General features: G+C 38.1%; 1 protein-coding gene across 1 annotated transcript in view; it reads right to left on the bottom strand.

Annotated features, from left to right (window-relative positions):
* The window catches only part of CATSPERB (cation channel sperm associated auxiliary subunit beta), a 152255-nt gene that overhangs the window by 35842 nt on the left and 93567 nt on the right, over positions 1–22846 (bottom strand). The window contains exons 18-20 of the mRNA XM_004055597.5: positions 10079–10266; positions 6862–7191; positions 2834–2973 (exon numbers count right to left, since the gene is read on the bottom strand). Of these exons, the coding sequence (XP_004055645.2) occupies positions 2834–2973; positions 6862–7191; positions 10079–10266 (658 nt within the window). The remainder of the gene's footprint in view (positions 1–2833; positions 2974–6861; positions 7192–10078; positions 10267–22846) is intronic.

Genomic DNA, 22846 nt, shown 5'->3' on the forward strand with positions numbered 1-22846 from the left:
GCCTGGGCATCAGAGAGAGACCCTGTCTCAAAAATAACCAAAACAAAACAAAAGATAGATAGAATTAAGCATATTTTTTCCTTCTCTTTCATAACTTACATTATAAATTTGCTATAATTATGAATATAATGTGGAATAATTAAATCAATCTAGTTAACATAGCCATCACCTTGAATACTTAATCATTTTGTGGTGAGAACATTTAGAATTTACTCTCTTAGCAATTCTGAAACGTACAATACTATATTATTAACTATATTCACCATACTGTGCAATAGAACTAACAAAAACCCATATTCTTCCTGTCTGAGATCTTGTACCCCAGGGGTCCCCAACCCCCAGGCTGAGGACCAGTACCAGTCTGTGGACTGTTAGGAACCTGGCCTTACAGCAGGACAGCAGGAGGTGAGTGGCAGACAAGCATGTATTACTGCCTGAGCTCCACCTCCTGTCACATCAGCGGCAGCATTAGATTCTCATAGGAGCTCGACCCCTATTGTGAACTGCACATGCGAGGGATCCAGGTTGCACATTCCTTATGAGAATCTAATGCCTGATGATCTGAAGTGGAACAGTTTCATCCTGAAACCATGCCCCCGCATCCCAGTCCATGGAAAAACTGTCCTCCATGAAACTGGTTCCTGGTGCCAAAAAGGTTGGAGACCACTGTTGTACCCCTTGACCATCCTTCTTACCTCCACCTCTGTAACCACCATTTTGTTCTCTGCTTTTATGAGTTCAATTTTTTAGATTTCACATACAAGTGAGGATGTGTGGTATTTATCTTTCCGTGTGCCTGGCTTATTTCACTTAGCATAATGTTCCAATTCCATCATTTTGTTGCAAATCACAGACTTTCCTTCTTTTAAAAGGCTGAGTAGTATTACATTGTGTATATATTCCTGTACCATATTTCTTTATCCGTTCATCTCTTAATGAACTTTTAGGTTGACCCAGTAACTTGGCTATCCTGAATAGTGCTGCAGTAAACACTGGTACACAGACATCTTTTTGACAAATGGATTTGAAATATTTTGGGTAAATACCTAGATGTGAAATTGCTAGATCATACCATAATTCTATTTTTAGTTTTTTGAGGATCATACATACCATTTTCCTTTTTTTTTTTTTTTTTTGAGATGGAATCTCTCTCTCTGTTGCCCAGGCTGGAGTGCAAGTGGCGTGATCTCGGCTCACTGCAACCTCCGCCTCCCATGGTCAAGCAATTCTCCTGCCTCAGCCTCCCGAGTAGCTGGGATTACAGGTGCATGCCACCATGCCTGGCTAATCTTTTGTATTTTTAGTAGAGATGGGGTTTCACTGTGTTAGCCAGGATGGTCTTGATCTCCCAACCTCAGGTGATCCGCCCACCTTGGCCTCCCAAAGTGCTGGGATTGCAGGCGTGAGCCACCGCGCCTGGCTGTATACCATTTTCCATAATGACTCTACTAATTTACATTCCCAGCAACCGTGTACAAGTGTTCCCTTTTCTCCACATTCTCACCAAAACTTATCTTTCATCTTTCATCACTTTGTACCTCATAAATTTATACAATTATACACTGTTGATTTACAATAAAAAAAAGGAAAAATGCTGAAGAGCACATTTATTCCGTATCTGTCTCTAGTCCTTTCCAGTGATTTTTCGTGGTTCTCATTTACTGAATAAAGTAATGCTAACGAAGGGTTCATGCCCTGGTAATTGTCCACTGCTAAAAAAAAAAAATGACTTGTAAATTTATAATTTGAAAAATGTTTGTTTTTCCTGAAGAATTGAGATATTTCTTCCTCTTAGATGCTAGGAGTTTAGTAAGCTACATGTGTTTTATTTTTCACCATTTAGTTTTCATTTAGTAGCTCATCTTTATTCTATCACAATTTCAATAAGTCTATCATACTAAGTACATATTAAGAACATGGTATAAATAATAAGCCTTTATTTCAACTAATGAATTTCTTATTATTTAAAGTATTCCCCCCCTTTTTTTTTTTTGAGACAGAGTTTCACTCTTGTTGCCCAGGCTGGAGTGCAATGGCACGATCTCGGTTCACTGCAACCTCTGCCTCCCAGGTTCAAGCGATTCTCCTGCCTCAGCCTCTCGAGTAGCTGGGATTACAGGCAAGGGCCACCATGCCTGGCTAATTTTTTTGTATTTTTAGTAGAGACGGGGTTTCTCCATGTTTGTCAGGCTGGTCTTGAACTGCCGACCTCAGGTGATCCACCCGCCTTGGCCTCCCAAAGTACTGGGATTACAGGCGTGAGCCACCACACCCAGCCCATATTCCCTATGTTTAAGCAGTTGAAGGAAGAAATGTAATTAACCGTATACACATACAAAGCAATAAAAAGGAGTCCAAGTTAAACAACAACAAAAAAAGAAATGGCCTCAATTGCTACTGTTTCTTGTTACCTTTTTCTTTAATTTTTAATGTGATATTTGCAAAAATTATAAATTGAACATATTAAATTGCCAAGATTTCACTGTGTTTTGGTCTGCAAAAGGGTAATTTCACACAGCTCAACTTAATATTTTTGTGGTAAAAAAATATGATTCTGAAATGTGCAGTTACCTTTAGTTGCATCTCAATTTTTCTTTTGTTAAGTTTGATAAATATATAAGTAATTACTAAAAATATTATGTAGGACATAAATCTATTTTTATAAAATTATTACAACACTTTCTTCAATGTATTTATCCTTGTAACCCTATACTCTTATGTGTGTATTTATAAACAGAGATGTTTAAAATGATGCTCATTAAATATTAATAATAGTTGTTTTAGAAAATTTTTTCATCAGTAAGAAATGTTTTGTAAATGAAGAAAATCCTACCTGATGTAAAACTTTGCTAGCTGCAGAAATTGTTATTACATAACTGTCAGTATCATCAAAAGTGACTTCAGCTGTAACTTCCAACAAATTAGGGTTTCCAACAAACACAGTCAGTAGTGGTATTTCAAGCATTCGAAAACCTATGGAAACAAGGTTAACAGTTAATATTAGATAATGAAAACTGTAAACTCAATTGAATAATGATTGGCTAATCAGATTTTAGAACATCAACTGAATCTATTCTGAAGGTTGTACAATGACTGCACATACAGTTAGCAATTTGTATAGAGTCAACTTTAATAGTTCTGTTACAGGAAATGGGTCCTAATCCAGACCCCAAGAGAGAGTTCTTGAATCTCGCACAAGAAAGAATTCAGGGTGAGTCCACAGAGTAAAGTGAAAGCAAGTTTATTAAGAAAGTAGAGGAATAAAAGAATGGCTACTCCATAGATAGAGCTGGTGGTTGCCCATTTTTATGGTTATTTCATGATAATATGCTAAATAAGGGGTGGATTATTCACGCCTCCCCTTTTTAGACCATATAGGGTAACTTCCTGATGTTGCCATGGCATTTGTAAACTGTCATGGTGCTGGTGGGAGTGTAGCACTGAGGACAACCAGAGGTCACTCTGATTGCTATCTTGGTTTTGGTGGGTTTTGCCCAGCTTCTTTACTGCAACCAGTTTTATCAGCAAGGTCTCTATCACCTGTATCTTGTGCTAACCTCGTATCTCATCCTGTGGCTTAGAATGCCTTAACCATCTGGGAATGCAACCCAGTAGGTCTCAGCCTCATTTTACCCAGCTCCTATTCAAGATGAAGTTGCTCTGGTTCAAACGCCTCTGACAGTTCTCAGAAAAATTTAACTTTACAAATATTTTCTCAGAGAAATGTTTCCCTCATTCCTCAGCCTGCTTCTCAAATGCTAATCAAGGTCTCCGATAATACTGGCTACACTGAGTTGGTTGGCTGAGTAGAAAAACTGAAGGGTACATGCCCAGTTGAAAGGGCTGCCAGTTAATTGTTGCCAAGAGAAAACTCTTATGCATTTCAAACAAAATATTTTACCAGACCAATTTCTGCCTGCAGGCCACCTGTTTGCAACTTTGCCATACTGAGCACTTCAGTGGAAAAACAGATTTGAAATACTATGTAGTCTAACTGGCATCTTTACCAATCAATAAACCAGAGTTTATAAACACCTGCAGCTGTTTCCCTTAAACCAAAGTGACCTGGCCAGTGCTTCCTAGCCTTTACCCGGAGATTTTGTTGAAATACAGATTGAGCAGGTCTGGAGTGAGGCCTGAGATTCTGCATTTCTAACAAGTGTCCTGGTGATGCTAACACAGGTTCAGGGACCACACCTTCAGTAGATTGGACTAGATTTTTCCGCAGAAACAGGCAACTCAGTTGATTTGTTGATTATTATTTGCGTCCATCAAACTGAACACATATAACTTATTGAGCCCTTTAATAAGCAATTCAGTATATTTTAAAGGGAAAATAATTAGAACATTGTGGTGTTGGTGACAGAATATAGAGAGATTACAATGGAACAGATCTTAAAAATTCAGAAATGGTCAGAATAATAGGTAAATTGTATACTAAGATAAAGTTATATTTTGAAATCAGCAGAGAAAGGATGCATTAGTGAATAAATAATATTGGAACAACTAGCTAACCATACATAATATACCAAAATAAAATAGAGGTAACCGAAAATTCAAATAGAAAGTTAAAACCATAAAATTAAAACTTCTAAAATTACTTGAAGGAAATAGGGACAATTAGTCATACAATCAACAAGAAAGGATTTCCAAGGGTTTCAGATAGAAGGAAGGTTTTCAGGACATTTAATCCACGATATTGAGGGAAATAGATGTTCTCAATTTTTTTTAAAACTTCTAATTTTCACTTATATAAATTACTTGATTCTATTTTTTCAAATAAGCCTTTTTTTTTTTAAAAAAATAGCATTTTGTCCTTTCATTATGGTTCCTATATCTTCTTTTACTCTGAGAGTTTTATGCATACTTATTTGATAGTGTCTTTCTAATTTTTCTGTTATCTCAAGTTCCTGGAGTCTAAAATTTTCCTATGCCTGTTGACTCTCTGTTATGGTGGGTCATTTCCTTACAAAGTTTTAAAGTTCTTTTCCTCAATTTGTGATCAATGGAGACTGATTTTTCCCTGGAAGTCCATATTACCTGGGTCATAAAAGTATTCTTACAGAGAGTAAATTTAAAATATATTTTTAATGTAATAAAATTGTGTGTGTGTGTGTGTGTGTGTGTGTGTGTGTGTGTGTGTGTGTGTGTGTGTTTTAATAGAGACAGGCTCTTGCTATATTGCCCAGGCTGGTCTCAGACTCCTGGGCTCAAGCTATCCTCCTGCCTCGGCCTCCCAAAGTGCTGGGATTAGAGGCATGAGCCACCATGCCTGACCCCTACAGAGAGTTTTGTGCTGTCTTGTGTTGGGGCCCAGGTGTTATTATTTCTCAGCTTGGAATTCTGCATGTGAATGCAGAATTCAGTCTCTGAATATGACACAGTCTTGAAGTTTTGATTTTTTATGGGAAATTCCTTCTCCCCATTCTAAGCCCATGCTGCTGCTTTAGGAAAACTCTGGTGGACAGAGTTTTCCTAATTCTCTCTTCATGATTTGATGGTCCCAGCTTTCTTTAATGGTCTCCATTCCAACTTCCTTCCACAAAGTAGTAAGGCCCAAACTCAAACTTTCTGTCAACAATTGGTCATTAAAAGCCGTCTCACTGCCTTATGATCAGTATCTGGGCCTCACATCCTTCAGGGAGTCATACATTAGCTAATTTCTTTGGTTTTAAGTTCCCTTTTCATTTCTGGTGGCACAATTTTCTTCTTTTTCTTGCCCTTTTTCCCCTACTCCCTCCCTTCCATCTTTCCTTCCTCTCTTCCTATCTCAGTTATTTACTAAAATTTTTTGTTTTATTTTTTCCATTGTGCTATTTCGCTAGCATCTTTAACAATTTTTGTATTACTTTTGTAATAAATAAATAGCTGGAAAAATGGGGGAAAGTATAGAATTCTATTTCAAGGTCTTTTTTTTTGGCTTAAAATAAATACAGTCATTCTGTGGTATATACAAAGGGTTGGTTCAAGGAACCCTGTATATACCAAAATCCACATATACTCAAGTCCCTAAATTGGGCCTGTGGAACTCACATATAGGAAAAGTCAGTGCCTGTGTATATGTGGGTTTCACATCCCGCAAAAACTGTGTTTTCTGTCCATGTTTGGCTGAACAATATCTGCACATAAGAGGACCTGCAGAGTTCAAACTGGTGTTGTTCAAGGGTCAACTGTAGCTGAAATAAATATAACAATACCAAAGTAATTAAAAAGTTTTCCTTTCAGAGGGCAACAGAAATCTACACTAAAATTCTGTGTCAACTTGGGCTGGTAGCAATCTCATTTTCCTCATTTGTAAAATGAGGATTATAATCTATATTTTTAGCATTGTTATAAACATTAAATAAAATAATGTATAGAAATATGGCCGAGTGAGGTGGCTCACGCCTGTAATCCCAGCATTTTGGGAGGCTGAGGCAGGTGAATCACTTGAGGTCTGGAGTTTGAGAGCAGCCTGGCCAACATGGCAAAACCCCGTCTCTACTAAAAATACAAAAAACTAGCCGGCAGTGGTGTACACTTGTAATCCCAGCTACTTGGGAGGCTGAGGCAGGAGAATCACTTGAACCCAGGAGGCGGAGGCTGCAGTGATCCAAGATTGTGCCACTGTACTCCAGCCTGGGCGATGGAGGGGGAGTCTGTCTCATAAATAAATAAATAAATAAATAAATAAAATAATAGTTTAATATAGAGCCCAGTACATAGTAAGTACTCAATAATTAGGCACTAATACTGTTAGTAGTAGAATGCCAGCAAGTATGGGAACCAAGGATAAAGTCAGTCAGTATCAAAGAGTATATTTCACATTCAAGAAAAGAAATAACATTTCCTTTTTATATTTTCCAATCAAAACAAACTTACCTTTTGCATTCCGTATGACCTTAGCTTTTAAAACATAAGAGTTTCCCAGATCAATGTATTTCACGATGTTGAGGGATGGTGAATCATCATGTTGAAACCAATAATTACATGGTTTTGAATATATTTTCCATGTTCGTCCATTCCTTTGCCCAAAGTTGTATAAGAACCATGTGCTCTTTAGAAAGGTCATATTGTTGGGTGCACTTTCAGGCATGGTAGCAATGGCTAATGCATTCTTATTATCTAAAATGCTTGTGATGAGGAAGCTGCTGTACCCGGGAAGCACTACAGTCTTCTCTATATCTGTATCTTCAAACAAGGCCTGAACAACTGGAGATTAAACAGAAGAGACTTGGTATTAAATCAAACATCCGATGTTTGCCCAACAAACTGATGTACATAGCTAACAAATACACTGTTTGAGTTTTTAAACTATCTCTTAACCAGAGAACACAGTTGCCAAATTTCAGTCATAATTCAAATTATTTTATAGAAAGTTTATCATAAATAGACCATGCACCTATGCTTTAATGTTTACTGTGAAACTATTGTATAAAATTTTTGGCAGTAAAAAATCATGTAGAGCTAAGTAAAGAAAGCTGATTTTTTTTTTTTTTTTACTATGGAAATACTAAAAGCCTTAAAAACCTAAAATCTTTATTGTGATTCTACAAGAGAAGGATAATGTAGCCAGTTTCCCCAGTACCTAAAGATGTGCTTATTACACAGAAGATGCTCAATAAATATTTGTTGAATGGATGAGTGATTGAGTATTTAAGGAGAATACGAAGATTTAGAAGAAAAGAGGTTCTTGGGCAGGACCTTAAGGAACATCATCATTTAAGGAATGGGAAGGGAAAAAGATCCTCTCACGGAGACGAAGAAGAAATGATTGGAGAAAATCAGAGAAGACATCAATGAAGCCAAGGAAGGCTGTTGAAATGAGAGGGAAGTAATCATTATCAAAATATTTTTGATAGGTCATGAAACATGTCATCAATACTCTCTTACTCTAAAAAAAATAGAAACAGTCAGAAGAGGGCCTCATCATTCCCTTAATTATGCACACATGCTCCAATTTCTCCCAGTTCAAACTGACCAAAGAAAATCCTTTCCAATATTCCCTCCAACCACCACGTAATTTCTCTCTTTCCCTTTATAGTAAAACTTCCTGAAAGAGTTACCTTTATTCACTGTCTCCACTCTCCTCTCATAATTTTTCGAACCCATTCCAATCAGATTTTTGTCTACATGACTCCAGCCAACAGCTTTTTGTCAAAGTTCTCAATGACTTTTTTTTTTTTTTGATATGGAGTTTCGCTCTTGTCACCCAGGCTGGAGTGCAATGGCGCAATCTTGGCTCACTGCAACCTCCACCTCCTGGGTTCAAACAATTCTCCTGCCTCAGCCTCCCAAGTAACTGGAATTACAGGCACCTGCCACCAGGCCCAGCTAATTTTTGTATTTTTAGTAGAGATGGGGTTTCACCATGTTGGCCAGACTGGTCTCAAACTCCTGACCTCAGGTGATCCACCTGCCTCAGCCTCCCAAAGTGCTGGGATTACAGGCATGAGCCACCATACCCGGCCAGGGTTCTCAAGGACTTTCACACAGATCCACTGGCCAGTTTTCATTCCTTATCTTACCAGACCTATTGGCATTATGCAACATGGGAGAGGGGCCTCTCCTTCTTGAAACACCTTCCTCACCTGGTTTGACACACTCTCTCTTAGTTCTACTCTGACCAGGCCACCCAATATCCTTTAACGATTCTCCTCCATCTCCCTGAACACTAGATATTGCCCTGGATTAGACCTCAAGCCTCTTCCCTTCTATAACTCCACTCATTTTCCAGGTGTTCTCATTTGGTCGTATAGCATTAACTATCATACATATGCTGAAAGTCCTCAAATCTGTCTCTAGCCCAGCCATCTTCCCTGAACTCCAGACTTGTATTTCTAAACGCCCATCTTATTTATCCACTTGGATGAGTAACAAGCATCTTTAAGTTTAATATGATCTCTCACTTGATTATTGTAATGGCCTCCTAGCTGACTTCTCTGCTTTCCTCCTTGCTTTCTCTCCATCACCTGCCCAGTCTGTTCTCATCACAGCAGCCAAAGTGATCTTGTTGAGAGCTACGTCAGATCATATCACTTTCTGCTTAAACTCTCCAGTGGCTTCCCGTTTAGTCAGAGTAAAACCTAAACCCTTAGAATAAACTGTACTAACTTTTGCTGTGAATCAATAATCCTTTGAGATAGAAACATCCTATAGAACATTGATTCAAAATTATTTTGTTAAAGTGAGGCAAAATCTGCAGGAACTTCCCATTTTCTTTCATTTCTTCTGATCACTCTTTAAGACAAAATAACCTCATAGTAATAAATAATAGGCACTACTATTGATGAAATATCAATGAAGTTATAGCTATATTTTATTATATTAGAAAAAAAAATCTTGGGCAGCGTGTGGTGGCTAATGCCTATAATCCCAGCACTTTGGGAAGCTGAGGCAGGCGGATCACTCGAGGTCAGGAGTTTGAGACCAGCCTGGCCAACAAGGTGAAACCCCGTCTCCTAAAAATACAAAAATTAGGCCGGGTGCAGTGGCTCATGCCTGTAATCCTAGCATTTTGAGAGGCTGAGGTGGGCGGATTGCCTGAGCTCAGGAGTTCGAGAGCAGCCTGGGCAACACGGTGAAACCCCATCTCTACTAAAATACAAAAGAGATTAGATGGGCATGGCGGCATGCGCCTGCAATCCCAGCTACTCGGGAGGCTGAGGCAGGAGAATTGCTTGAAGCCAGGAGGCGGAGGTTGCAGTGAGCTGAGATTGCACCACTGTGCTCCAGGCTGGGTGACAGTGCGAGACTCCAAAAAAGCAAAAATTAGCTGGCTGTGGTGGCACATGCCTGTAATCCCAGCTACTCGGGAGGCTGAAGCAGGAGAATCGCTTGAACCTGGGAGGCAGAGGTTGCGGTGAGTCGAGATCGCATCACTACACTCCAGCCTGGGCGATACAGCGAGACTCCATTGCCAAAAAAAAAAAAAAAAAAAAACTTTCAGGAACCCAAATATATGTAAACTTTGGTAGGTTGCCAGTTGGACTAAAATTTGAAATCTATTGCTCTATAAATAAGCATTAAAATGCCTTCACAAAAGATAATTTTTCATTTTTTTCTAGCCATCAGAGATGTATGATATTATTATACCTACCTTGTGAATCAAGAGTGAGTTTATAGACATTTCCAGCTTTATTAATCAAAAGGGAACTAGACAAACAAGAGCTCTCATTCACTTCTTCTAATCCAAAGGGCTCTTTCATTTCTGCAATAACTGAGGACAAAAATCCTTTAGGAGTCGTATGTTGCAATACCCTTCTTATGTAAGCTCTTCCAGTTTTCCTAAAAACAAATAAAACCATTAAGCAATTTGGATAAAACAGTGGATTAAATGAACCAATTTATGAACAAATAATTGACAAAGAAAGTATACCACAAATAACTAACAAATATTTGATTAACATTTGTTCAACCCCATTAGTAATCAATGAAATGGCAATTATAACAATGGGATACAATTTTTAACCTCTAAAATTAGCGAAGATCTTTAAATGACAGGGTTCAGTAGTGGTGGGAATTGAGTGAAGATAGGCATTCATCCACTACTGATGAGATTGTAAATTAGAACTAGCTTCCTGGAAAGCAATTTGACATTATGCATTAGGAGCGTGCTAACCTTTTCCCTGCTCTGATTCCATGTCTATTATTATGGCTCTGTCCTAAGGAAAGAACTTGAAACAGAGGGGTGGGGGAGAAAGCTTTCTACACAAATATATTCATTAGGGTAAAATTTAGAAATGAGAAATGTCAATAAAAAAACTAAGTGAATGATATTACATGATTTACTTAGAGAAAATGCAATGATTAAAAGGGTGTTTAGAAAGAGTTTTTAACAGTGTAGGGAAAATGATCATATTATAATGTCCAAACGAAGAAAGCAAGTTGAAAAATGTTAAGATGCATATAAAAAGGACTAATTGGCAGTTCATCAACGTGTTAACAGTCATAATTTCAATTATCTTAATATTTTTCTGTCTTTTAGGAAATTTCTATACTGAGCATGTATTAACTTTATAACCAGAAAAACAATCTGTTTCTAAAATGTTAGCCTTGCATATCCACATGCAAAAAATTCAATCTAGACACAGATCTTACAATCATCACAAAAATTAACTCTAGGCCGGGTGCAGTGGCTCACACCGGTAATCCCAGCACTTTGGGAGCTGAGGCAGGCAGATTGGTTGAGCCTAGGAGTTCAAGACCAGCCTAGGCAACATGGTGAAACCCTATCTTTACTAAAAATACAAAATCAACCAGGTATGGTGGCACGTGCCTGTAATCCCAGCTACTCAGGAGGCTGAGGCAGTGGGATCACTTGAGCCTGTGAGGTGGAGGTTGCAGTGAGCTGAGATAGTGCCACTGCACTCCAGTGTGGGTGACAGAGCCAGACCCTGACTCAAAAAAGAAAATAAAGAACTCTAAATGGGCCACAGACTTAAATATAAAATGTAAAACTATAAAACTCCTAAGAAGATAACATAGGAGAAAATGTAGATGACCTTGGGTATGGCAATTACTTTTTTCCCTCAATTAAAAAAATTATGTTAAAATATATGCTATGGTTTTAACGTATTCCTCAAAGTTCATGTGTTGAAAACACAATTTCCAATGCAAGAGTGTTGAGAGGTGGGACTTTTTTTTTTTTTTTTTTTTTTTTTTTGAGACAGAGTCTTGCTCTGCTGCCAGCCTGGAGTGCAGTGGCGCCGTCTCAGCTCACTGCAACCTGAGAGGTGGGACTTTTAAGGGCTGATTAGACCATGAGGCTTTGCCCTCACGAATGGATGAATGCCATTATTGCAGGAGTGGGTTAATTATTGTGGGAGTGGGTTCCTGATAAAAGAATGAATTCAGTCCCTTCCCTCCCCGTCTTTCTCTCTTTTGCACATGAGTGCTTCACATGTGTGCTCACATGTGCTCACCCTTCTGCCTTCCACCATGGGATGACGGAGCATGAGGCCCTCACCAGATGCGGGCCCCCCAGTCTTGGATTTCCCACCCTCCAGAACTGTAAGAAATAAATTTCTTTTCTTTATATATTACCCAGTCTGTGATATTCTATTATAGCAGCATGAAACAGACTAAGAAGATACACCTAACAAAATTTACCATCTTCATGCAATGACTGTTGAATACAACACCAAAGACACAATCCATGAAAGAGAAAATTGATAAATTTCTCTCCAGTTTTCCTAAACACAAGTAAAACCATTAAGTAATTTGGATAAAACAGTGGATTACATGAACCAATTTATGAACAAATAGTTTACAAACAAAATATACCACAAATAGCTAACAAACATTTGATTAACATTTGGTCAACCTCATTTGTAATAGAAGAAATTGCAATTACAACAATGGGATACAATTTTTAACCAATTAGTAAAGATTTTTAAATGGCAGTGTTAAGCAGTGAACACTGAATTTGTGTTAAAAATACATGCTATGGTTTGCATGTATCTCTCATTAGTAATTGGTACCTTACTAAAATTACAAACTTATGCTCTGAAATATCCTGTCAAGAGAATTAGAAGACAAGCCACATACTAGGAGAAAATATTTTCAAAAGACATATAAAGGACTGTTATCCAAAATAAACTGTAGGGGAGGGGAGAAGAAACCTCTTTTTCCTCTATTCTCCTTGGTTCTGTAACTGAGACCCTGACAATTATACTGACAAATACAGATTAACAAGAGAAAAACAGGTGGAATTTATTAACATGTGCATTGTGCTTACATGCAGGAAAAACAGCAGTGATGAGTAACTAAAAAGGGTAGTTAGAACATGGGGCTTCATAACAAATTTTTAGAGAAGTGACAAGACAAAGAAAAATGGGCTTAGGTTTTTAGGGTCAGCAAACTGTGGAAGGTAAATAAATGGAGGGAACTAATGGAAGATAAGGGTCGTTTTGACAAGGTTTCTTCTGTAAATTCTTTGTGTCTCTGGGTTTATTAATAGTCTAGAGTTGCTTGTGCCTGTAATCCCAGCTACTCTGGAGGAAAGCCTGAGGCAGGAGGGTTGCTTGAGGCCAGGAGTTGGAGACCAGCCTGGGTGCAACACAGTGAGATCTTGCCTCTAAAAAAATTTAAAAATAAAATAAAAAAAACTAGCTGGGTGTGGTGGCACATGCCTGTAGTCCCAGCTACATGGGAGGCTGAGGCAGGAGGATTGCTTGAGCTCAGGAGTTCGAGGCTGCAGTGAGCTATGATTGCACCACTGCACTCCAGCCTGGGTAACAGAGTGAGAATCTGTCTCTAAAAAGAAAAAAATATATATTTATATAGTCTAGAGTTATCTTCAGTGATTAAGAATCATTCTGCCCTTTCTGGTGGGAGGGGGCAAAGAGTTTTTCTTGTGCCTGTTTTTCATTAATTTCCTTCAGCTCAAATAATCTTTATGCCAAAGTGGCATATTCTTTGTTTTTTTGGTTTTGTTTCGTTTGGAAATTGGAGGTCTCACTATTTTGCCCAGACTAGGCTTGAACTTGAGATCCTCCTGCCTCAGACTCTGTAGTAGCTGCACCTACAGGCACACACCACTGCGTGGTTCTGGGATGGCATAATCTGATCTCCTACAATACAAAAATCTCTAATAATACAACAATAAGAAAGCGTACAACCTGATTTTAAAAATGGGCCAAAGACCTTAACAGATACCTCACCAAAGAAGATATGCAGATGGCAGGTAAGCATATCAAAAAATGTTCTACATCATATGATATGGTTTGGCTCAATGTCCCCACCCAAATCTCATCTTGAATTGTAATCCCCACGTGTCAAGGGAGGGACCTGGTGGGAGGTGGTTGGATCATGGGGGTGGTTTTCCCCATGCTGTTCTCATAACAGTGAGGGAGTTCTCATGAGATCTGATGGTTTTAAAAATGGCAGTTTCCCCTGCACTGTCTCTTTCTCCTGCCACCATGTAAGACGTGCCTTGCTTTCCCTTCATCTTCCACCATGGTCTCCCCAGCCATGCAGAATTGTGAGTCAATTAAACCTCTTTCCTTTATAAATTACCCAGTTTCAGGTATTTCTTTATAGCAGTGCGAAAACAGACTAATGCATATGTCATCAGGGAAATGCAAATTAACAATGAGATACCACCACATGACTATTAGAATGGCAGAAATCCAAAACACTGACAACCCAAATACTGGTGAGTATGTGAATAATAGGAACTCTCGTTCATTGTTGATAGAAATGAAAATGATACAGCCAGTCTGGAGGACAGTTCAGTCATTTTTTACAAAACTAAACATACTCTTAGCATACGATCAAGCAAAATGCCTTGGTATTTACCCAAATGAGTCGAAAACTTATATCTATACAAAACCTGCAAATAGGTGTTTACAGAAGCTTTATTTATAATTGCTAAAACTTGGAAGCAACCAAGATGTTCTTCAGTAGGTAAATGAATAAATAAACTGCGGGATACTCAGATGATGGAATATTATATGATTCAGCACTAAAAAAGAAATGAGCTATCAAGCCACGAAAAGACATGGAGGAAATTTAGATGCATATTACTAAGTAAAAGAAGACTCTGAAAAGGCTATATACGGTATGATTCAAACTATATGACATTCTGGAAAAGGCAAAATTATGGAGACAGCAAAAAGATCGGTGGTTGCCAGGCGTGAGGGGAAGAGAGGGTTGAACAGCCAAAGCATAGAGAATTTTTAGGGCAGTGAAACTCTTCTGTATGATATTGTGATGATGAATACTTATCATTATACATTTGTTCAAACCCATTGAATTTGCAACACTAAGAGTAAGTCCTAATGTAGATATGTACTCTGGGTGATAAATGATATGTCAATGTAGGTTCATGAGCTGTAACAAATGTACCACTTTGGTGTGGGATGTGGATAGTGGGGAAGGTTTCGTGTGTGTATGGGACAGAGGTATATAGGAACTCTATTTTCTGCTCAATTTTGCTGTAAAACTAATTAATTTAAAAAGTTTATTAATTAATTTTAAAAAGTTAACGTCTTTGTATCTGAAGTCAATGGCCAATGGTCAGGCAGCTACCTTAATTATGAAAGCTGTCTCCCCACTTCTTCCTACTATTGCACATGGGGGGGGGGGCGGTGATTAAGCACTGCTGTTCTAGAAGAGGAGAGAAATCAGCCTTTAAAAGAGAAGGAAAGGGGATTTGTGCAATGGAGAATGAATCAGTGAATTTTAGAGGTGGAGAGGAACAACTGTTGAGTGGAGAAAACACTGCAAAAAGACAAATATCATCAAACTAAGCTACCTATGCATTCTAAGCTCCCATTCCAATGCCTGTGCCATTTCCCCAGCCCAGCTGATCCCTTCCACTCCATGCCAATGAAACTGTTTTCATCAAGGTTACTACAGCCTAGAGTGGTGCCAAATTCAAAGATCACATCTTTATTCTTATTTTACTCAAGTCTCTGCAGCATGCATCACAGTTGATCACTCCATACTTTCTAAACACCCTCTTCTCTTGGTTTATATGGCCCCACATTTTCCTGTTTTTTCTACCTTACTGGCTGCTCCTTCTCATCCTTCTTTGCTAGGGCCTTCTTCTTAGCCCAGGCTCTCTTCCTGGAGCACCCCAGGGCTTTTCTTCTCTACATACATCCTCCTCTGCAGGTAGAATCACCCATCTGTATCTGAACAATTGCCAAATGCCAAGTTTCCGCTCTGACTCTTCTGAGCTATGAATTCATACATCTAACTGCCAACTTCACATCTTCACTTAGACACCTAACACACATTTCAAACTGAACATTTCCAATGTGGAACTCTGAATTACCCTGCCTGATACCTGCACTTTTCGTCTCGGAAAATGGCGGTATCGTCCTTCTAGCTACAAACCACAAACCTAGACAATTTTTGATCACTTTCTTGCTCATATCCCTAACAGGCAAATGCATCATCAGATCCTGTCTTCACTCAACTGCACCTGCTCCAGCACCATAATCTGTCACCTGTATTACTTTAATAACTTTCTAAGGGGCTTGGCAGCTTCTACTCACACCCTGTCCCACACTTTTCACAGCAATCAGAGTGATCCTTTCAAAAAAAAAAAAAAAGGTGTTTTGAAGTATATGTCAATTCAGAAAATGATCCAATATAATGATTCCCAAATCATTTTGGGTGGAGCAAAAGACTAAAAAAAAATATATATATATATAAATTGGATTATTTAAAAATAATCCAATAACATTCTCCAGTGGTTTCTGCTGACACCAAGAAGAAAATTTACACTCTTCCTGCATCCTATAATACCGTCTATGATCTGGCACTAGCTGACCTCCTTGCTGGCCTTTCCACGACACCATCACTGTGCATCATCTATACTGGCTTTTTTCATGTTTATTAAACACATCCCAATTTTTCTTGCCTCACTGTATGCAACTTCTTTAGCCTGGAAAGCTCTTTCATTGGCTCTTTGCTGTTCATTCTTGGGTCTTTGCTTACCCTTCTCACTCCCTCTGTCACCATATTTACTTTCTTCAAAGCACATGTTAGATATGAATTTGTTTTGGTTTACCTGTTTATCACCTGTATCTGTTTATTAGAATGTCATCTCCATGCAGGGAAGAGTCTTGTCTATCTTGTTTACCACTATATTCCCAGTGCCTAGCAGAAGACTTGATATGTAATAGGCACTCAAATATTCATTGAATGAATGAAGAGCTTTACTGAAACCTTTGTGTGTTGATGATACATTCCTTCTGAGCAATTTAGTAAAAACATGGACATTAAGTTATCACTATTAAGATTTTGTGAAGATACAGGGCCAGGTGCAATGGCTCATGCCTATAATCCCAGCACTTTGGGAGGCCGAGGCGGGTGGATCACCTGAGGTCAGAAGTTCGAGACCAGCCTGGTTAACATGGTGAAACCCCGTCTCTACTAAATATACAAAAAATTAGTCAGGTGTGGTGGTGGGCGTCTGTAATCCCAGCTACTTGGGAAGCTGAGGCAGGAGAATCGCTTGAACCCAGGAGGTGGAGGTTGCAGTGAGCTGAGATCGCGCCATTGGACTCCAGCCTGGGCAACAAGAGTGAAACTTCGTCTCAAAAAAAAAAAAAAAGATTTTGTGAAGATTCTTAAGAACAACTGACCTTGTTACAAGATGACAGAAGTTCCTTCTCAAATATTTCACCATTTGTGCAATAACTATACTTCCCTTGTTATCAATCAGATAGTGTCTTTTATCTGTGTATATTTAATCAATTCCTACTGTGAAAGGATTTTGATTCAGTACCTAACATCTCATTGTAGGTGGTAGCCTATACCTTTGTTGAGATTTTGCAAGCCTTTTGGCCTCCATGATCTAGATTCATTGATAATGTTCAGAATCCCTTCTTTTCCATCATCTAACTTTAGTTCTTGATTCTTATTCTTCAGGCTCTCTTCTGAATTCCAAGTCTACCATTTGACATTCCCATACTGCCTGATTCCTCATCCATAGTCTGTCTACCTCAGGTACCTGTCCTCTTAAGCACAGTGTAAGAATCTCAGACAGCATCACCACAATAAGATCACGTGTAGCTGGATGCAGTAAATAGAAGGCAAGCACAGATGTGTTTTTTAAGGCACAGAAACAGACAATGAAGTAAAGTAATGAAAATTGCTCTGCTCCATTGTCCTGGTGAGTCTATTCCCATGTATCTCTCAGTCCATTCATTCACCTCAATTTCTACCATCAATATCTTAGACTAAAACATCAAAAATTTTAGCCTAGGCTACTGCAAAAACCTTCTAAATGACCTAAGTGCATCCATAATTGTTACCCTCCAATTCATTCTCTATATCACAGCCAGAGTGACATTCTAAACGAAAGCTAGATTAGTTAAGATAAATGAAAGTTGAAGAATTTAAAGAAGGAAGTAGTAATGGTGTGTTGTGCATCTCACCTGTCATCTCTATGCCACCCTACATGGAGAAAGAGAAGTGCCTCTCTCACAAAAAAGCCAAGAGGCAGCCGGGTGCGGTGGCTCACACCTGTAATCCCAGCACTTTGGCAGGCCTAGGCAGGCAGATCACCTGAGGTCAGGAGTTTGAGACCAGCCTGACCAACATGGAGAAATCCCATCTCTACTAAAAATACAAAATTAGCCAGGCATGCTGGCACATGCCTGTGATCCCAGCTGCTCGGGAGGCTGAGGCAGGAGAATCGCTTGAACCCGGGAGGTGGAGGTTGCTGAGCCGAGATTGCGCTATTGCACTCCAGCCTGGGCAACAAGAGCAAAACTCCATCTCAAAAAACAAACAAAAATAATAATAATAATAAAAAGGCCAAGAGGGATTTCTTCAAGGGGACCACTTCAGAAACTGTAATATTTCTTCTGAGGTTTGAGGAACCGAGGGACCAGAATTGGACTCATTCTTGAGAAATATAAAGGGTAGATACTGACTAGACACCCAGAGTTTAATGATTACATATGGAGTGGGAAAGAGATAAAGTTATTAAGTAACTTTAGACTTTTTAAGTTAACACACATGTAAAAATCTTGGATAACATGAAAAAGCAAAATAAAACAGGGTGTAAAAGTCCCAATCAAGTAGAAGAAGAAAAGAATGGAAAGAGGAGAAAAAAGAACCTTAAAATAAGGTAAGCAAGAAGAGAAGACAAAAATGAAACATAGAAAAAGGTGGGACAAATAGAAAGTACAAAAGAAGATGGTAGGAATGAAGACAAATATATTAGTAAAAATAATAAATGTAGTTGAACTAAACTCTCCAACTAAAGGACAGAAATTGTTAAATTGGCTAAAACCACAAAATTCATTTATGTCTTTTATGACAGATATACAAAGCAGGTGAAAGTTAAAGGATTGAAATAGTATACCACGAAAATATTATCCAAAGAAGGCTGATGCCATGTATCAATAACAAAAAAAGCTACAAACAAAAACAAAACATTGAAACTCATAACAAAAAAACCCTGATTTAAAAATGGGCAAAGGATTTGAATGAATTTAATGCTACAGAATGGTACATCTTAAAATGGTTAAAAAAAGCATAATAAAAAAGCCACGGTCATGCAAAAAAGCATTATAATGATAAAAATACTCACTAAATACCAACAAAATGTTCAACTGATCATGAAGATGTAACAATTCTAAACTTATATGTACCTAATAACAATCTCAAAATATACAAGGCAAAATTGACACAACTATAATTTAAAAATGGACAAATCCAGTATACACAGTAGGAAAGTTTAATACAGCTTTCTCAATAATTGATAGATCAAGCAGAAACAAATCATTAAGGATACAGAAAATTGCAATATCACAAGGAACAGGATTAATCTAACAAATAAATATTAATACTGCATTAAATAGGAAAGCATTCAGAACACAACACCCCAAAATATCTGCTCTAGCCCACTGATCGAGTTAAAGTCACTTAAAACACACACACACACACACACACACACCAGCAAATGCAGAAAGGACACTGTGACCTACCTAAAGGCAGGAGATAAAACTCCCATGTGGAAGGTGTCCTCCTTGCACCTGAAGAAGGACATTGTTTTTATTACTAGAGATGGGGAGCCAAAGCCAAGAGAAATTTGTACAAACAGACCTTGTTAAACTAACCCTTATCTTCCTAGCCACTTCTCCACAGTTAACTATCCTAGCCCAAGCCCCCTTGGCTTGTCACATTTTCACAACTTACTACTTTTTGTTCAACCCAGTATATACATGTTCAACACTAACTGCTTCTTCAGGGGTCTTCATTTCTTTAGGAGGACTCCTATGTTACACAAAACTTACATTAAATAAATGTGTATGCTTTTCTCCTGTTAATCTGTCTTATGTCAGTTTAATTCTCAGGCCCAGCCAAAACACCCTAAGAGGATAAATGTAAAATTTTGCCTCCCATACAAAATATTTACTGAAATTGACCATAATGAATGGCCTAGTCCTAGGCCATAAAGTAAGTTTCAAACAATTTCAAAAAACAAATTTTCAAGGAACAAAATATTCCAGTCTTAAACTCTTCCAGAAAATTAAAAAAAAAAAGAAAACAATTGTCTATGAGGCTAGCACAATGTTGTTAACAGAACCACAGAAGGACAATATGAGAAAGAAAAATTACAGGTAAACTTCCCACATGAACATAGATGTTTAAATCCTAAATATTAGCAAACCGAGTCCAGAAATGTATGAAAACAGATAATATACAATGTCAAAGATAGGTATATTCCAGGACTTTAAGGTTGGTTCAACATTAAATCCACAATATAATTTACAACGTTAAATAAAAAGTTAAAGGAAAAAATTCTATAGATAAGCTCAATAGATACACGAGAAATATTAATTTAAAACCCAAACTCTAAATCTCTTAAACTAGAAAAATAGACAAATTTATTTAAATGATAAAGGGTTTAAGAAAACTATGAAATGCTTAAATATATATATATATATATAGAGAGAGAGAGAGAGAGAGAAAGTGTCAGGAACAACAACAATTCCATTATCTTCTATTTAACAAAGTATTGGAGGTCCTAGACACTATAACAGGAAAAAGCTATAATATGCTAAGAAACATTAAGGAAAAAACAAAAAAAATTATAATTGACCCTTGAACAATGCAGAGGTTAGGGATGCCAACCTCCTGTGCAGATGAAAATTCACATATTACTTTTAATTCCCCCCAAATTTAACTACAAGTAGGCTATTGTTGACTGGAAGTCTTACCAACAACATAAACTGTTGATTAACACATATTTTGTATGTTATATGTCTTACATGCTGTATTCTTACAATAAAGTAAGCTATGGGAAAAATGTTATTAAGAAAATCGTAAGAAAGGGAAAATACATTTATTATTTCTTAAGTGGAATGGATCATCATAAAGATCTTCATCCTAGTCATCTTCTTGATTAGGCTGAGGAGGCCTTACTGACTCAGGGGTGGCAGAGGCAGAAAAATTTCCATGTATAAGTGGACCTGCACAGTTCAAACCCATGTTGTTCAAGGATCAATTGTACTGGCAGGTAATAAGATTATCTATTTAAAAATATTTATACAGTATGGAAATTTCTCAAAGAACTAAAAAGAGATTTACCATTCGATCCAGCAATCCCACTACTGGTTATCTACCCAAAGGAAAAGAAGTCATTATATAAAACAAGACGTCTGAATACATATGCTTATTGCAGCATAATTCACATTTGCAAAGATATGGAATCAACCCAAGTGCCATAAACTGATGAGTGGATTAAAAAAATGTGATATATATATATATATATATACACACACACACACACACCATGGAATACTACTCAGCCATACAAAACAATGAAATAATGTCTTTTGCAGCAACTTGGATGGAACTGAAGGCCATCAACCTCAGTGAAGTAACTTAGGAACAGAAAAACCAAACACTGCATGTTCTCACTTAAAAGTAGGAGCTAAGCTATGGGTATGCAAAGGCATACAGAGTGGTATAGTGGATATTGGAGGCTCAGAAGAACGGAGGGTGGGAGGGGTGAGAGAGGAAAAACTACCTATTGGGTACAATGTACACTTCTTGGGTGATAGGTACACCAAAAATCCAGACTTCACCACTACACAATTCACCCATGTAACCAAAATTCACTTGTACCCTTAAAGCTATTGAAACTTAAAAAACAATTAAAAATTTACCTCTACTCCAAAACCCAAGATAATATGTAGAAAAAGTACTAGAATTATTAAAAGAATTTAGCAAATTTGAAAAATATAAGATTACGCTACAAAAGGCAATCATAAGACTTCTGCTTTTGCTTTAAATGCAGAAAGATGCACTCAAACAAGAAAACAAAACAAAAAGTAGATAAAGTACAAAATCATGACTTTTCTCTAGTTTGTCAGAGAACTAAGGTCACTAGATAACCAACTAAGCTGAAACCCAGAGCAATAAGCCATTCCAAGGAGAGATTGAACACTAGGACAGTGTCACCTATGGAAGAACATGGGAAGGAGAAACAGTGCTGACCACAACACAAGCAAGTAAGAGTTAGCTGAAGTTGTTAAAAAGGGCCAAAGGCCTGGTATGTGCTAGCATGTGAGTCTGGAAGTGCTTGGGTGCCTGACAAATGGGAGTCTGCACTCACTTGCAAACTCCACTGGCTTCCGTTGAAGGCTCGTGGCAAAGACTGAGGAAGGGCCATAGACCAGAGACAGCCGCCATTGGTGGTGCAGGTAGTTTGTGGGGATCAGAGGTTGGGAGGAAACAGGCCTGAAGCATCACCTACTTCCCTGAACCTTCTCTCACAGGAAGTAAAAGCCTTAAACCACAGGAGGTTGGGCATTAGATGCTTTTGCACACAGGCCTCAAAAGAGCTGATCAGTGGCTGAGGGTTAGGGGGCATCAGGAGGGTGCTGGCACGGAAGTCCTGCCTCCCTCCCTCACCCTTTTCCCTTATAAAGCAAACGCTTTTACCTACTGTCAGAGAAGAAGTAAAGGTACACTCACCCACAGGGCCCAGGGAAAGACATGTAACAGAGGAGGGAAGGGTGAAATAATAACTTCTATCCCTTAAGAGGAATCAGGAAGCTGTCTTGGTCCTAAAATTCTAAAAGAACTAATAATTAGTAGTTCTTTTCTGCTAATAATTATTAGCAGAAAGATAATTATCTTACTGTTAGGGGAAGAGCACGAAATTCCCACCCAAGATCTATCTAACAGTGATATAAGGCAGAGTTTGGTTGCAAGAGGTAATTTCTATTACCAGGTTTTGGGGTTTTTATTTTCCTTAATGGAACTTGACAAGCTGAGTCTAACATATAAATGGAAGACCAAATGCCAAGAAAGGGCACGGGGAGGGGGTTATTCACATGTGTTTCATAATTAGAGTCATTTAGTCAGTGTGTCACGGAGAAGACAA

The sequence above is a fragment of the Gorilla gorilla genome, chromosome 15 (genome assembly GCF_029281585.2).
Source record: "Gorilla gorilla gorilla isolate KB3781 chromosome 15, NHGRI_mGorGor1-v2.1_pri, whole genome shotgun sequence".
NCBI lineage: Eukaryota > Metazoa > Chordata > Mammalia > Primates > Hominidae > Gorilla > Gorilla gorilla.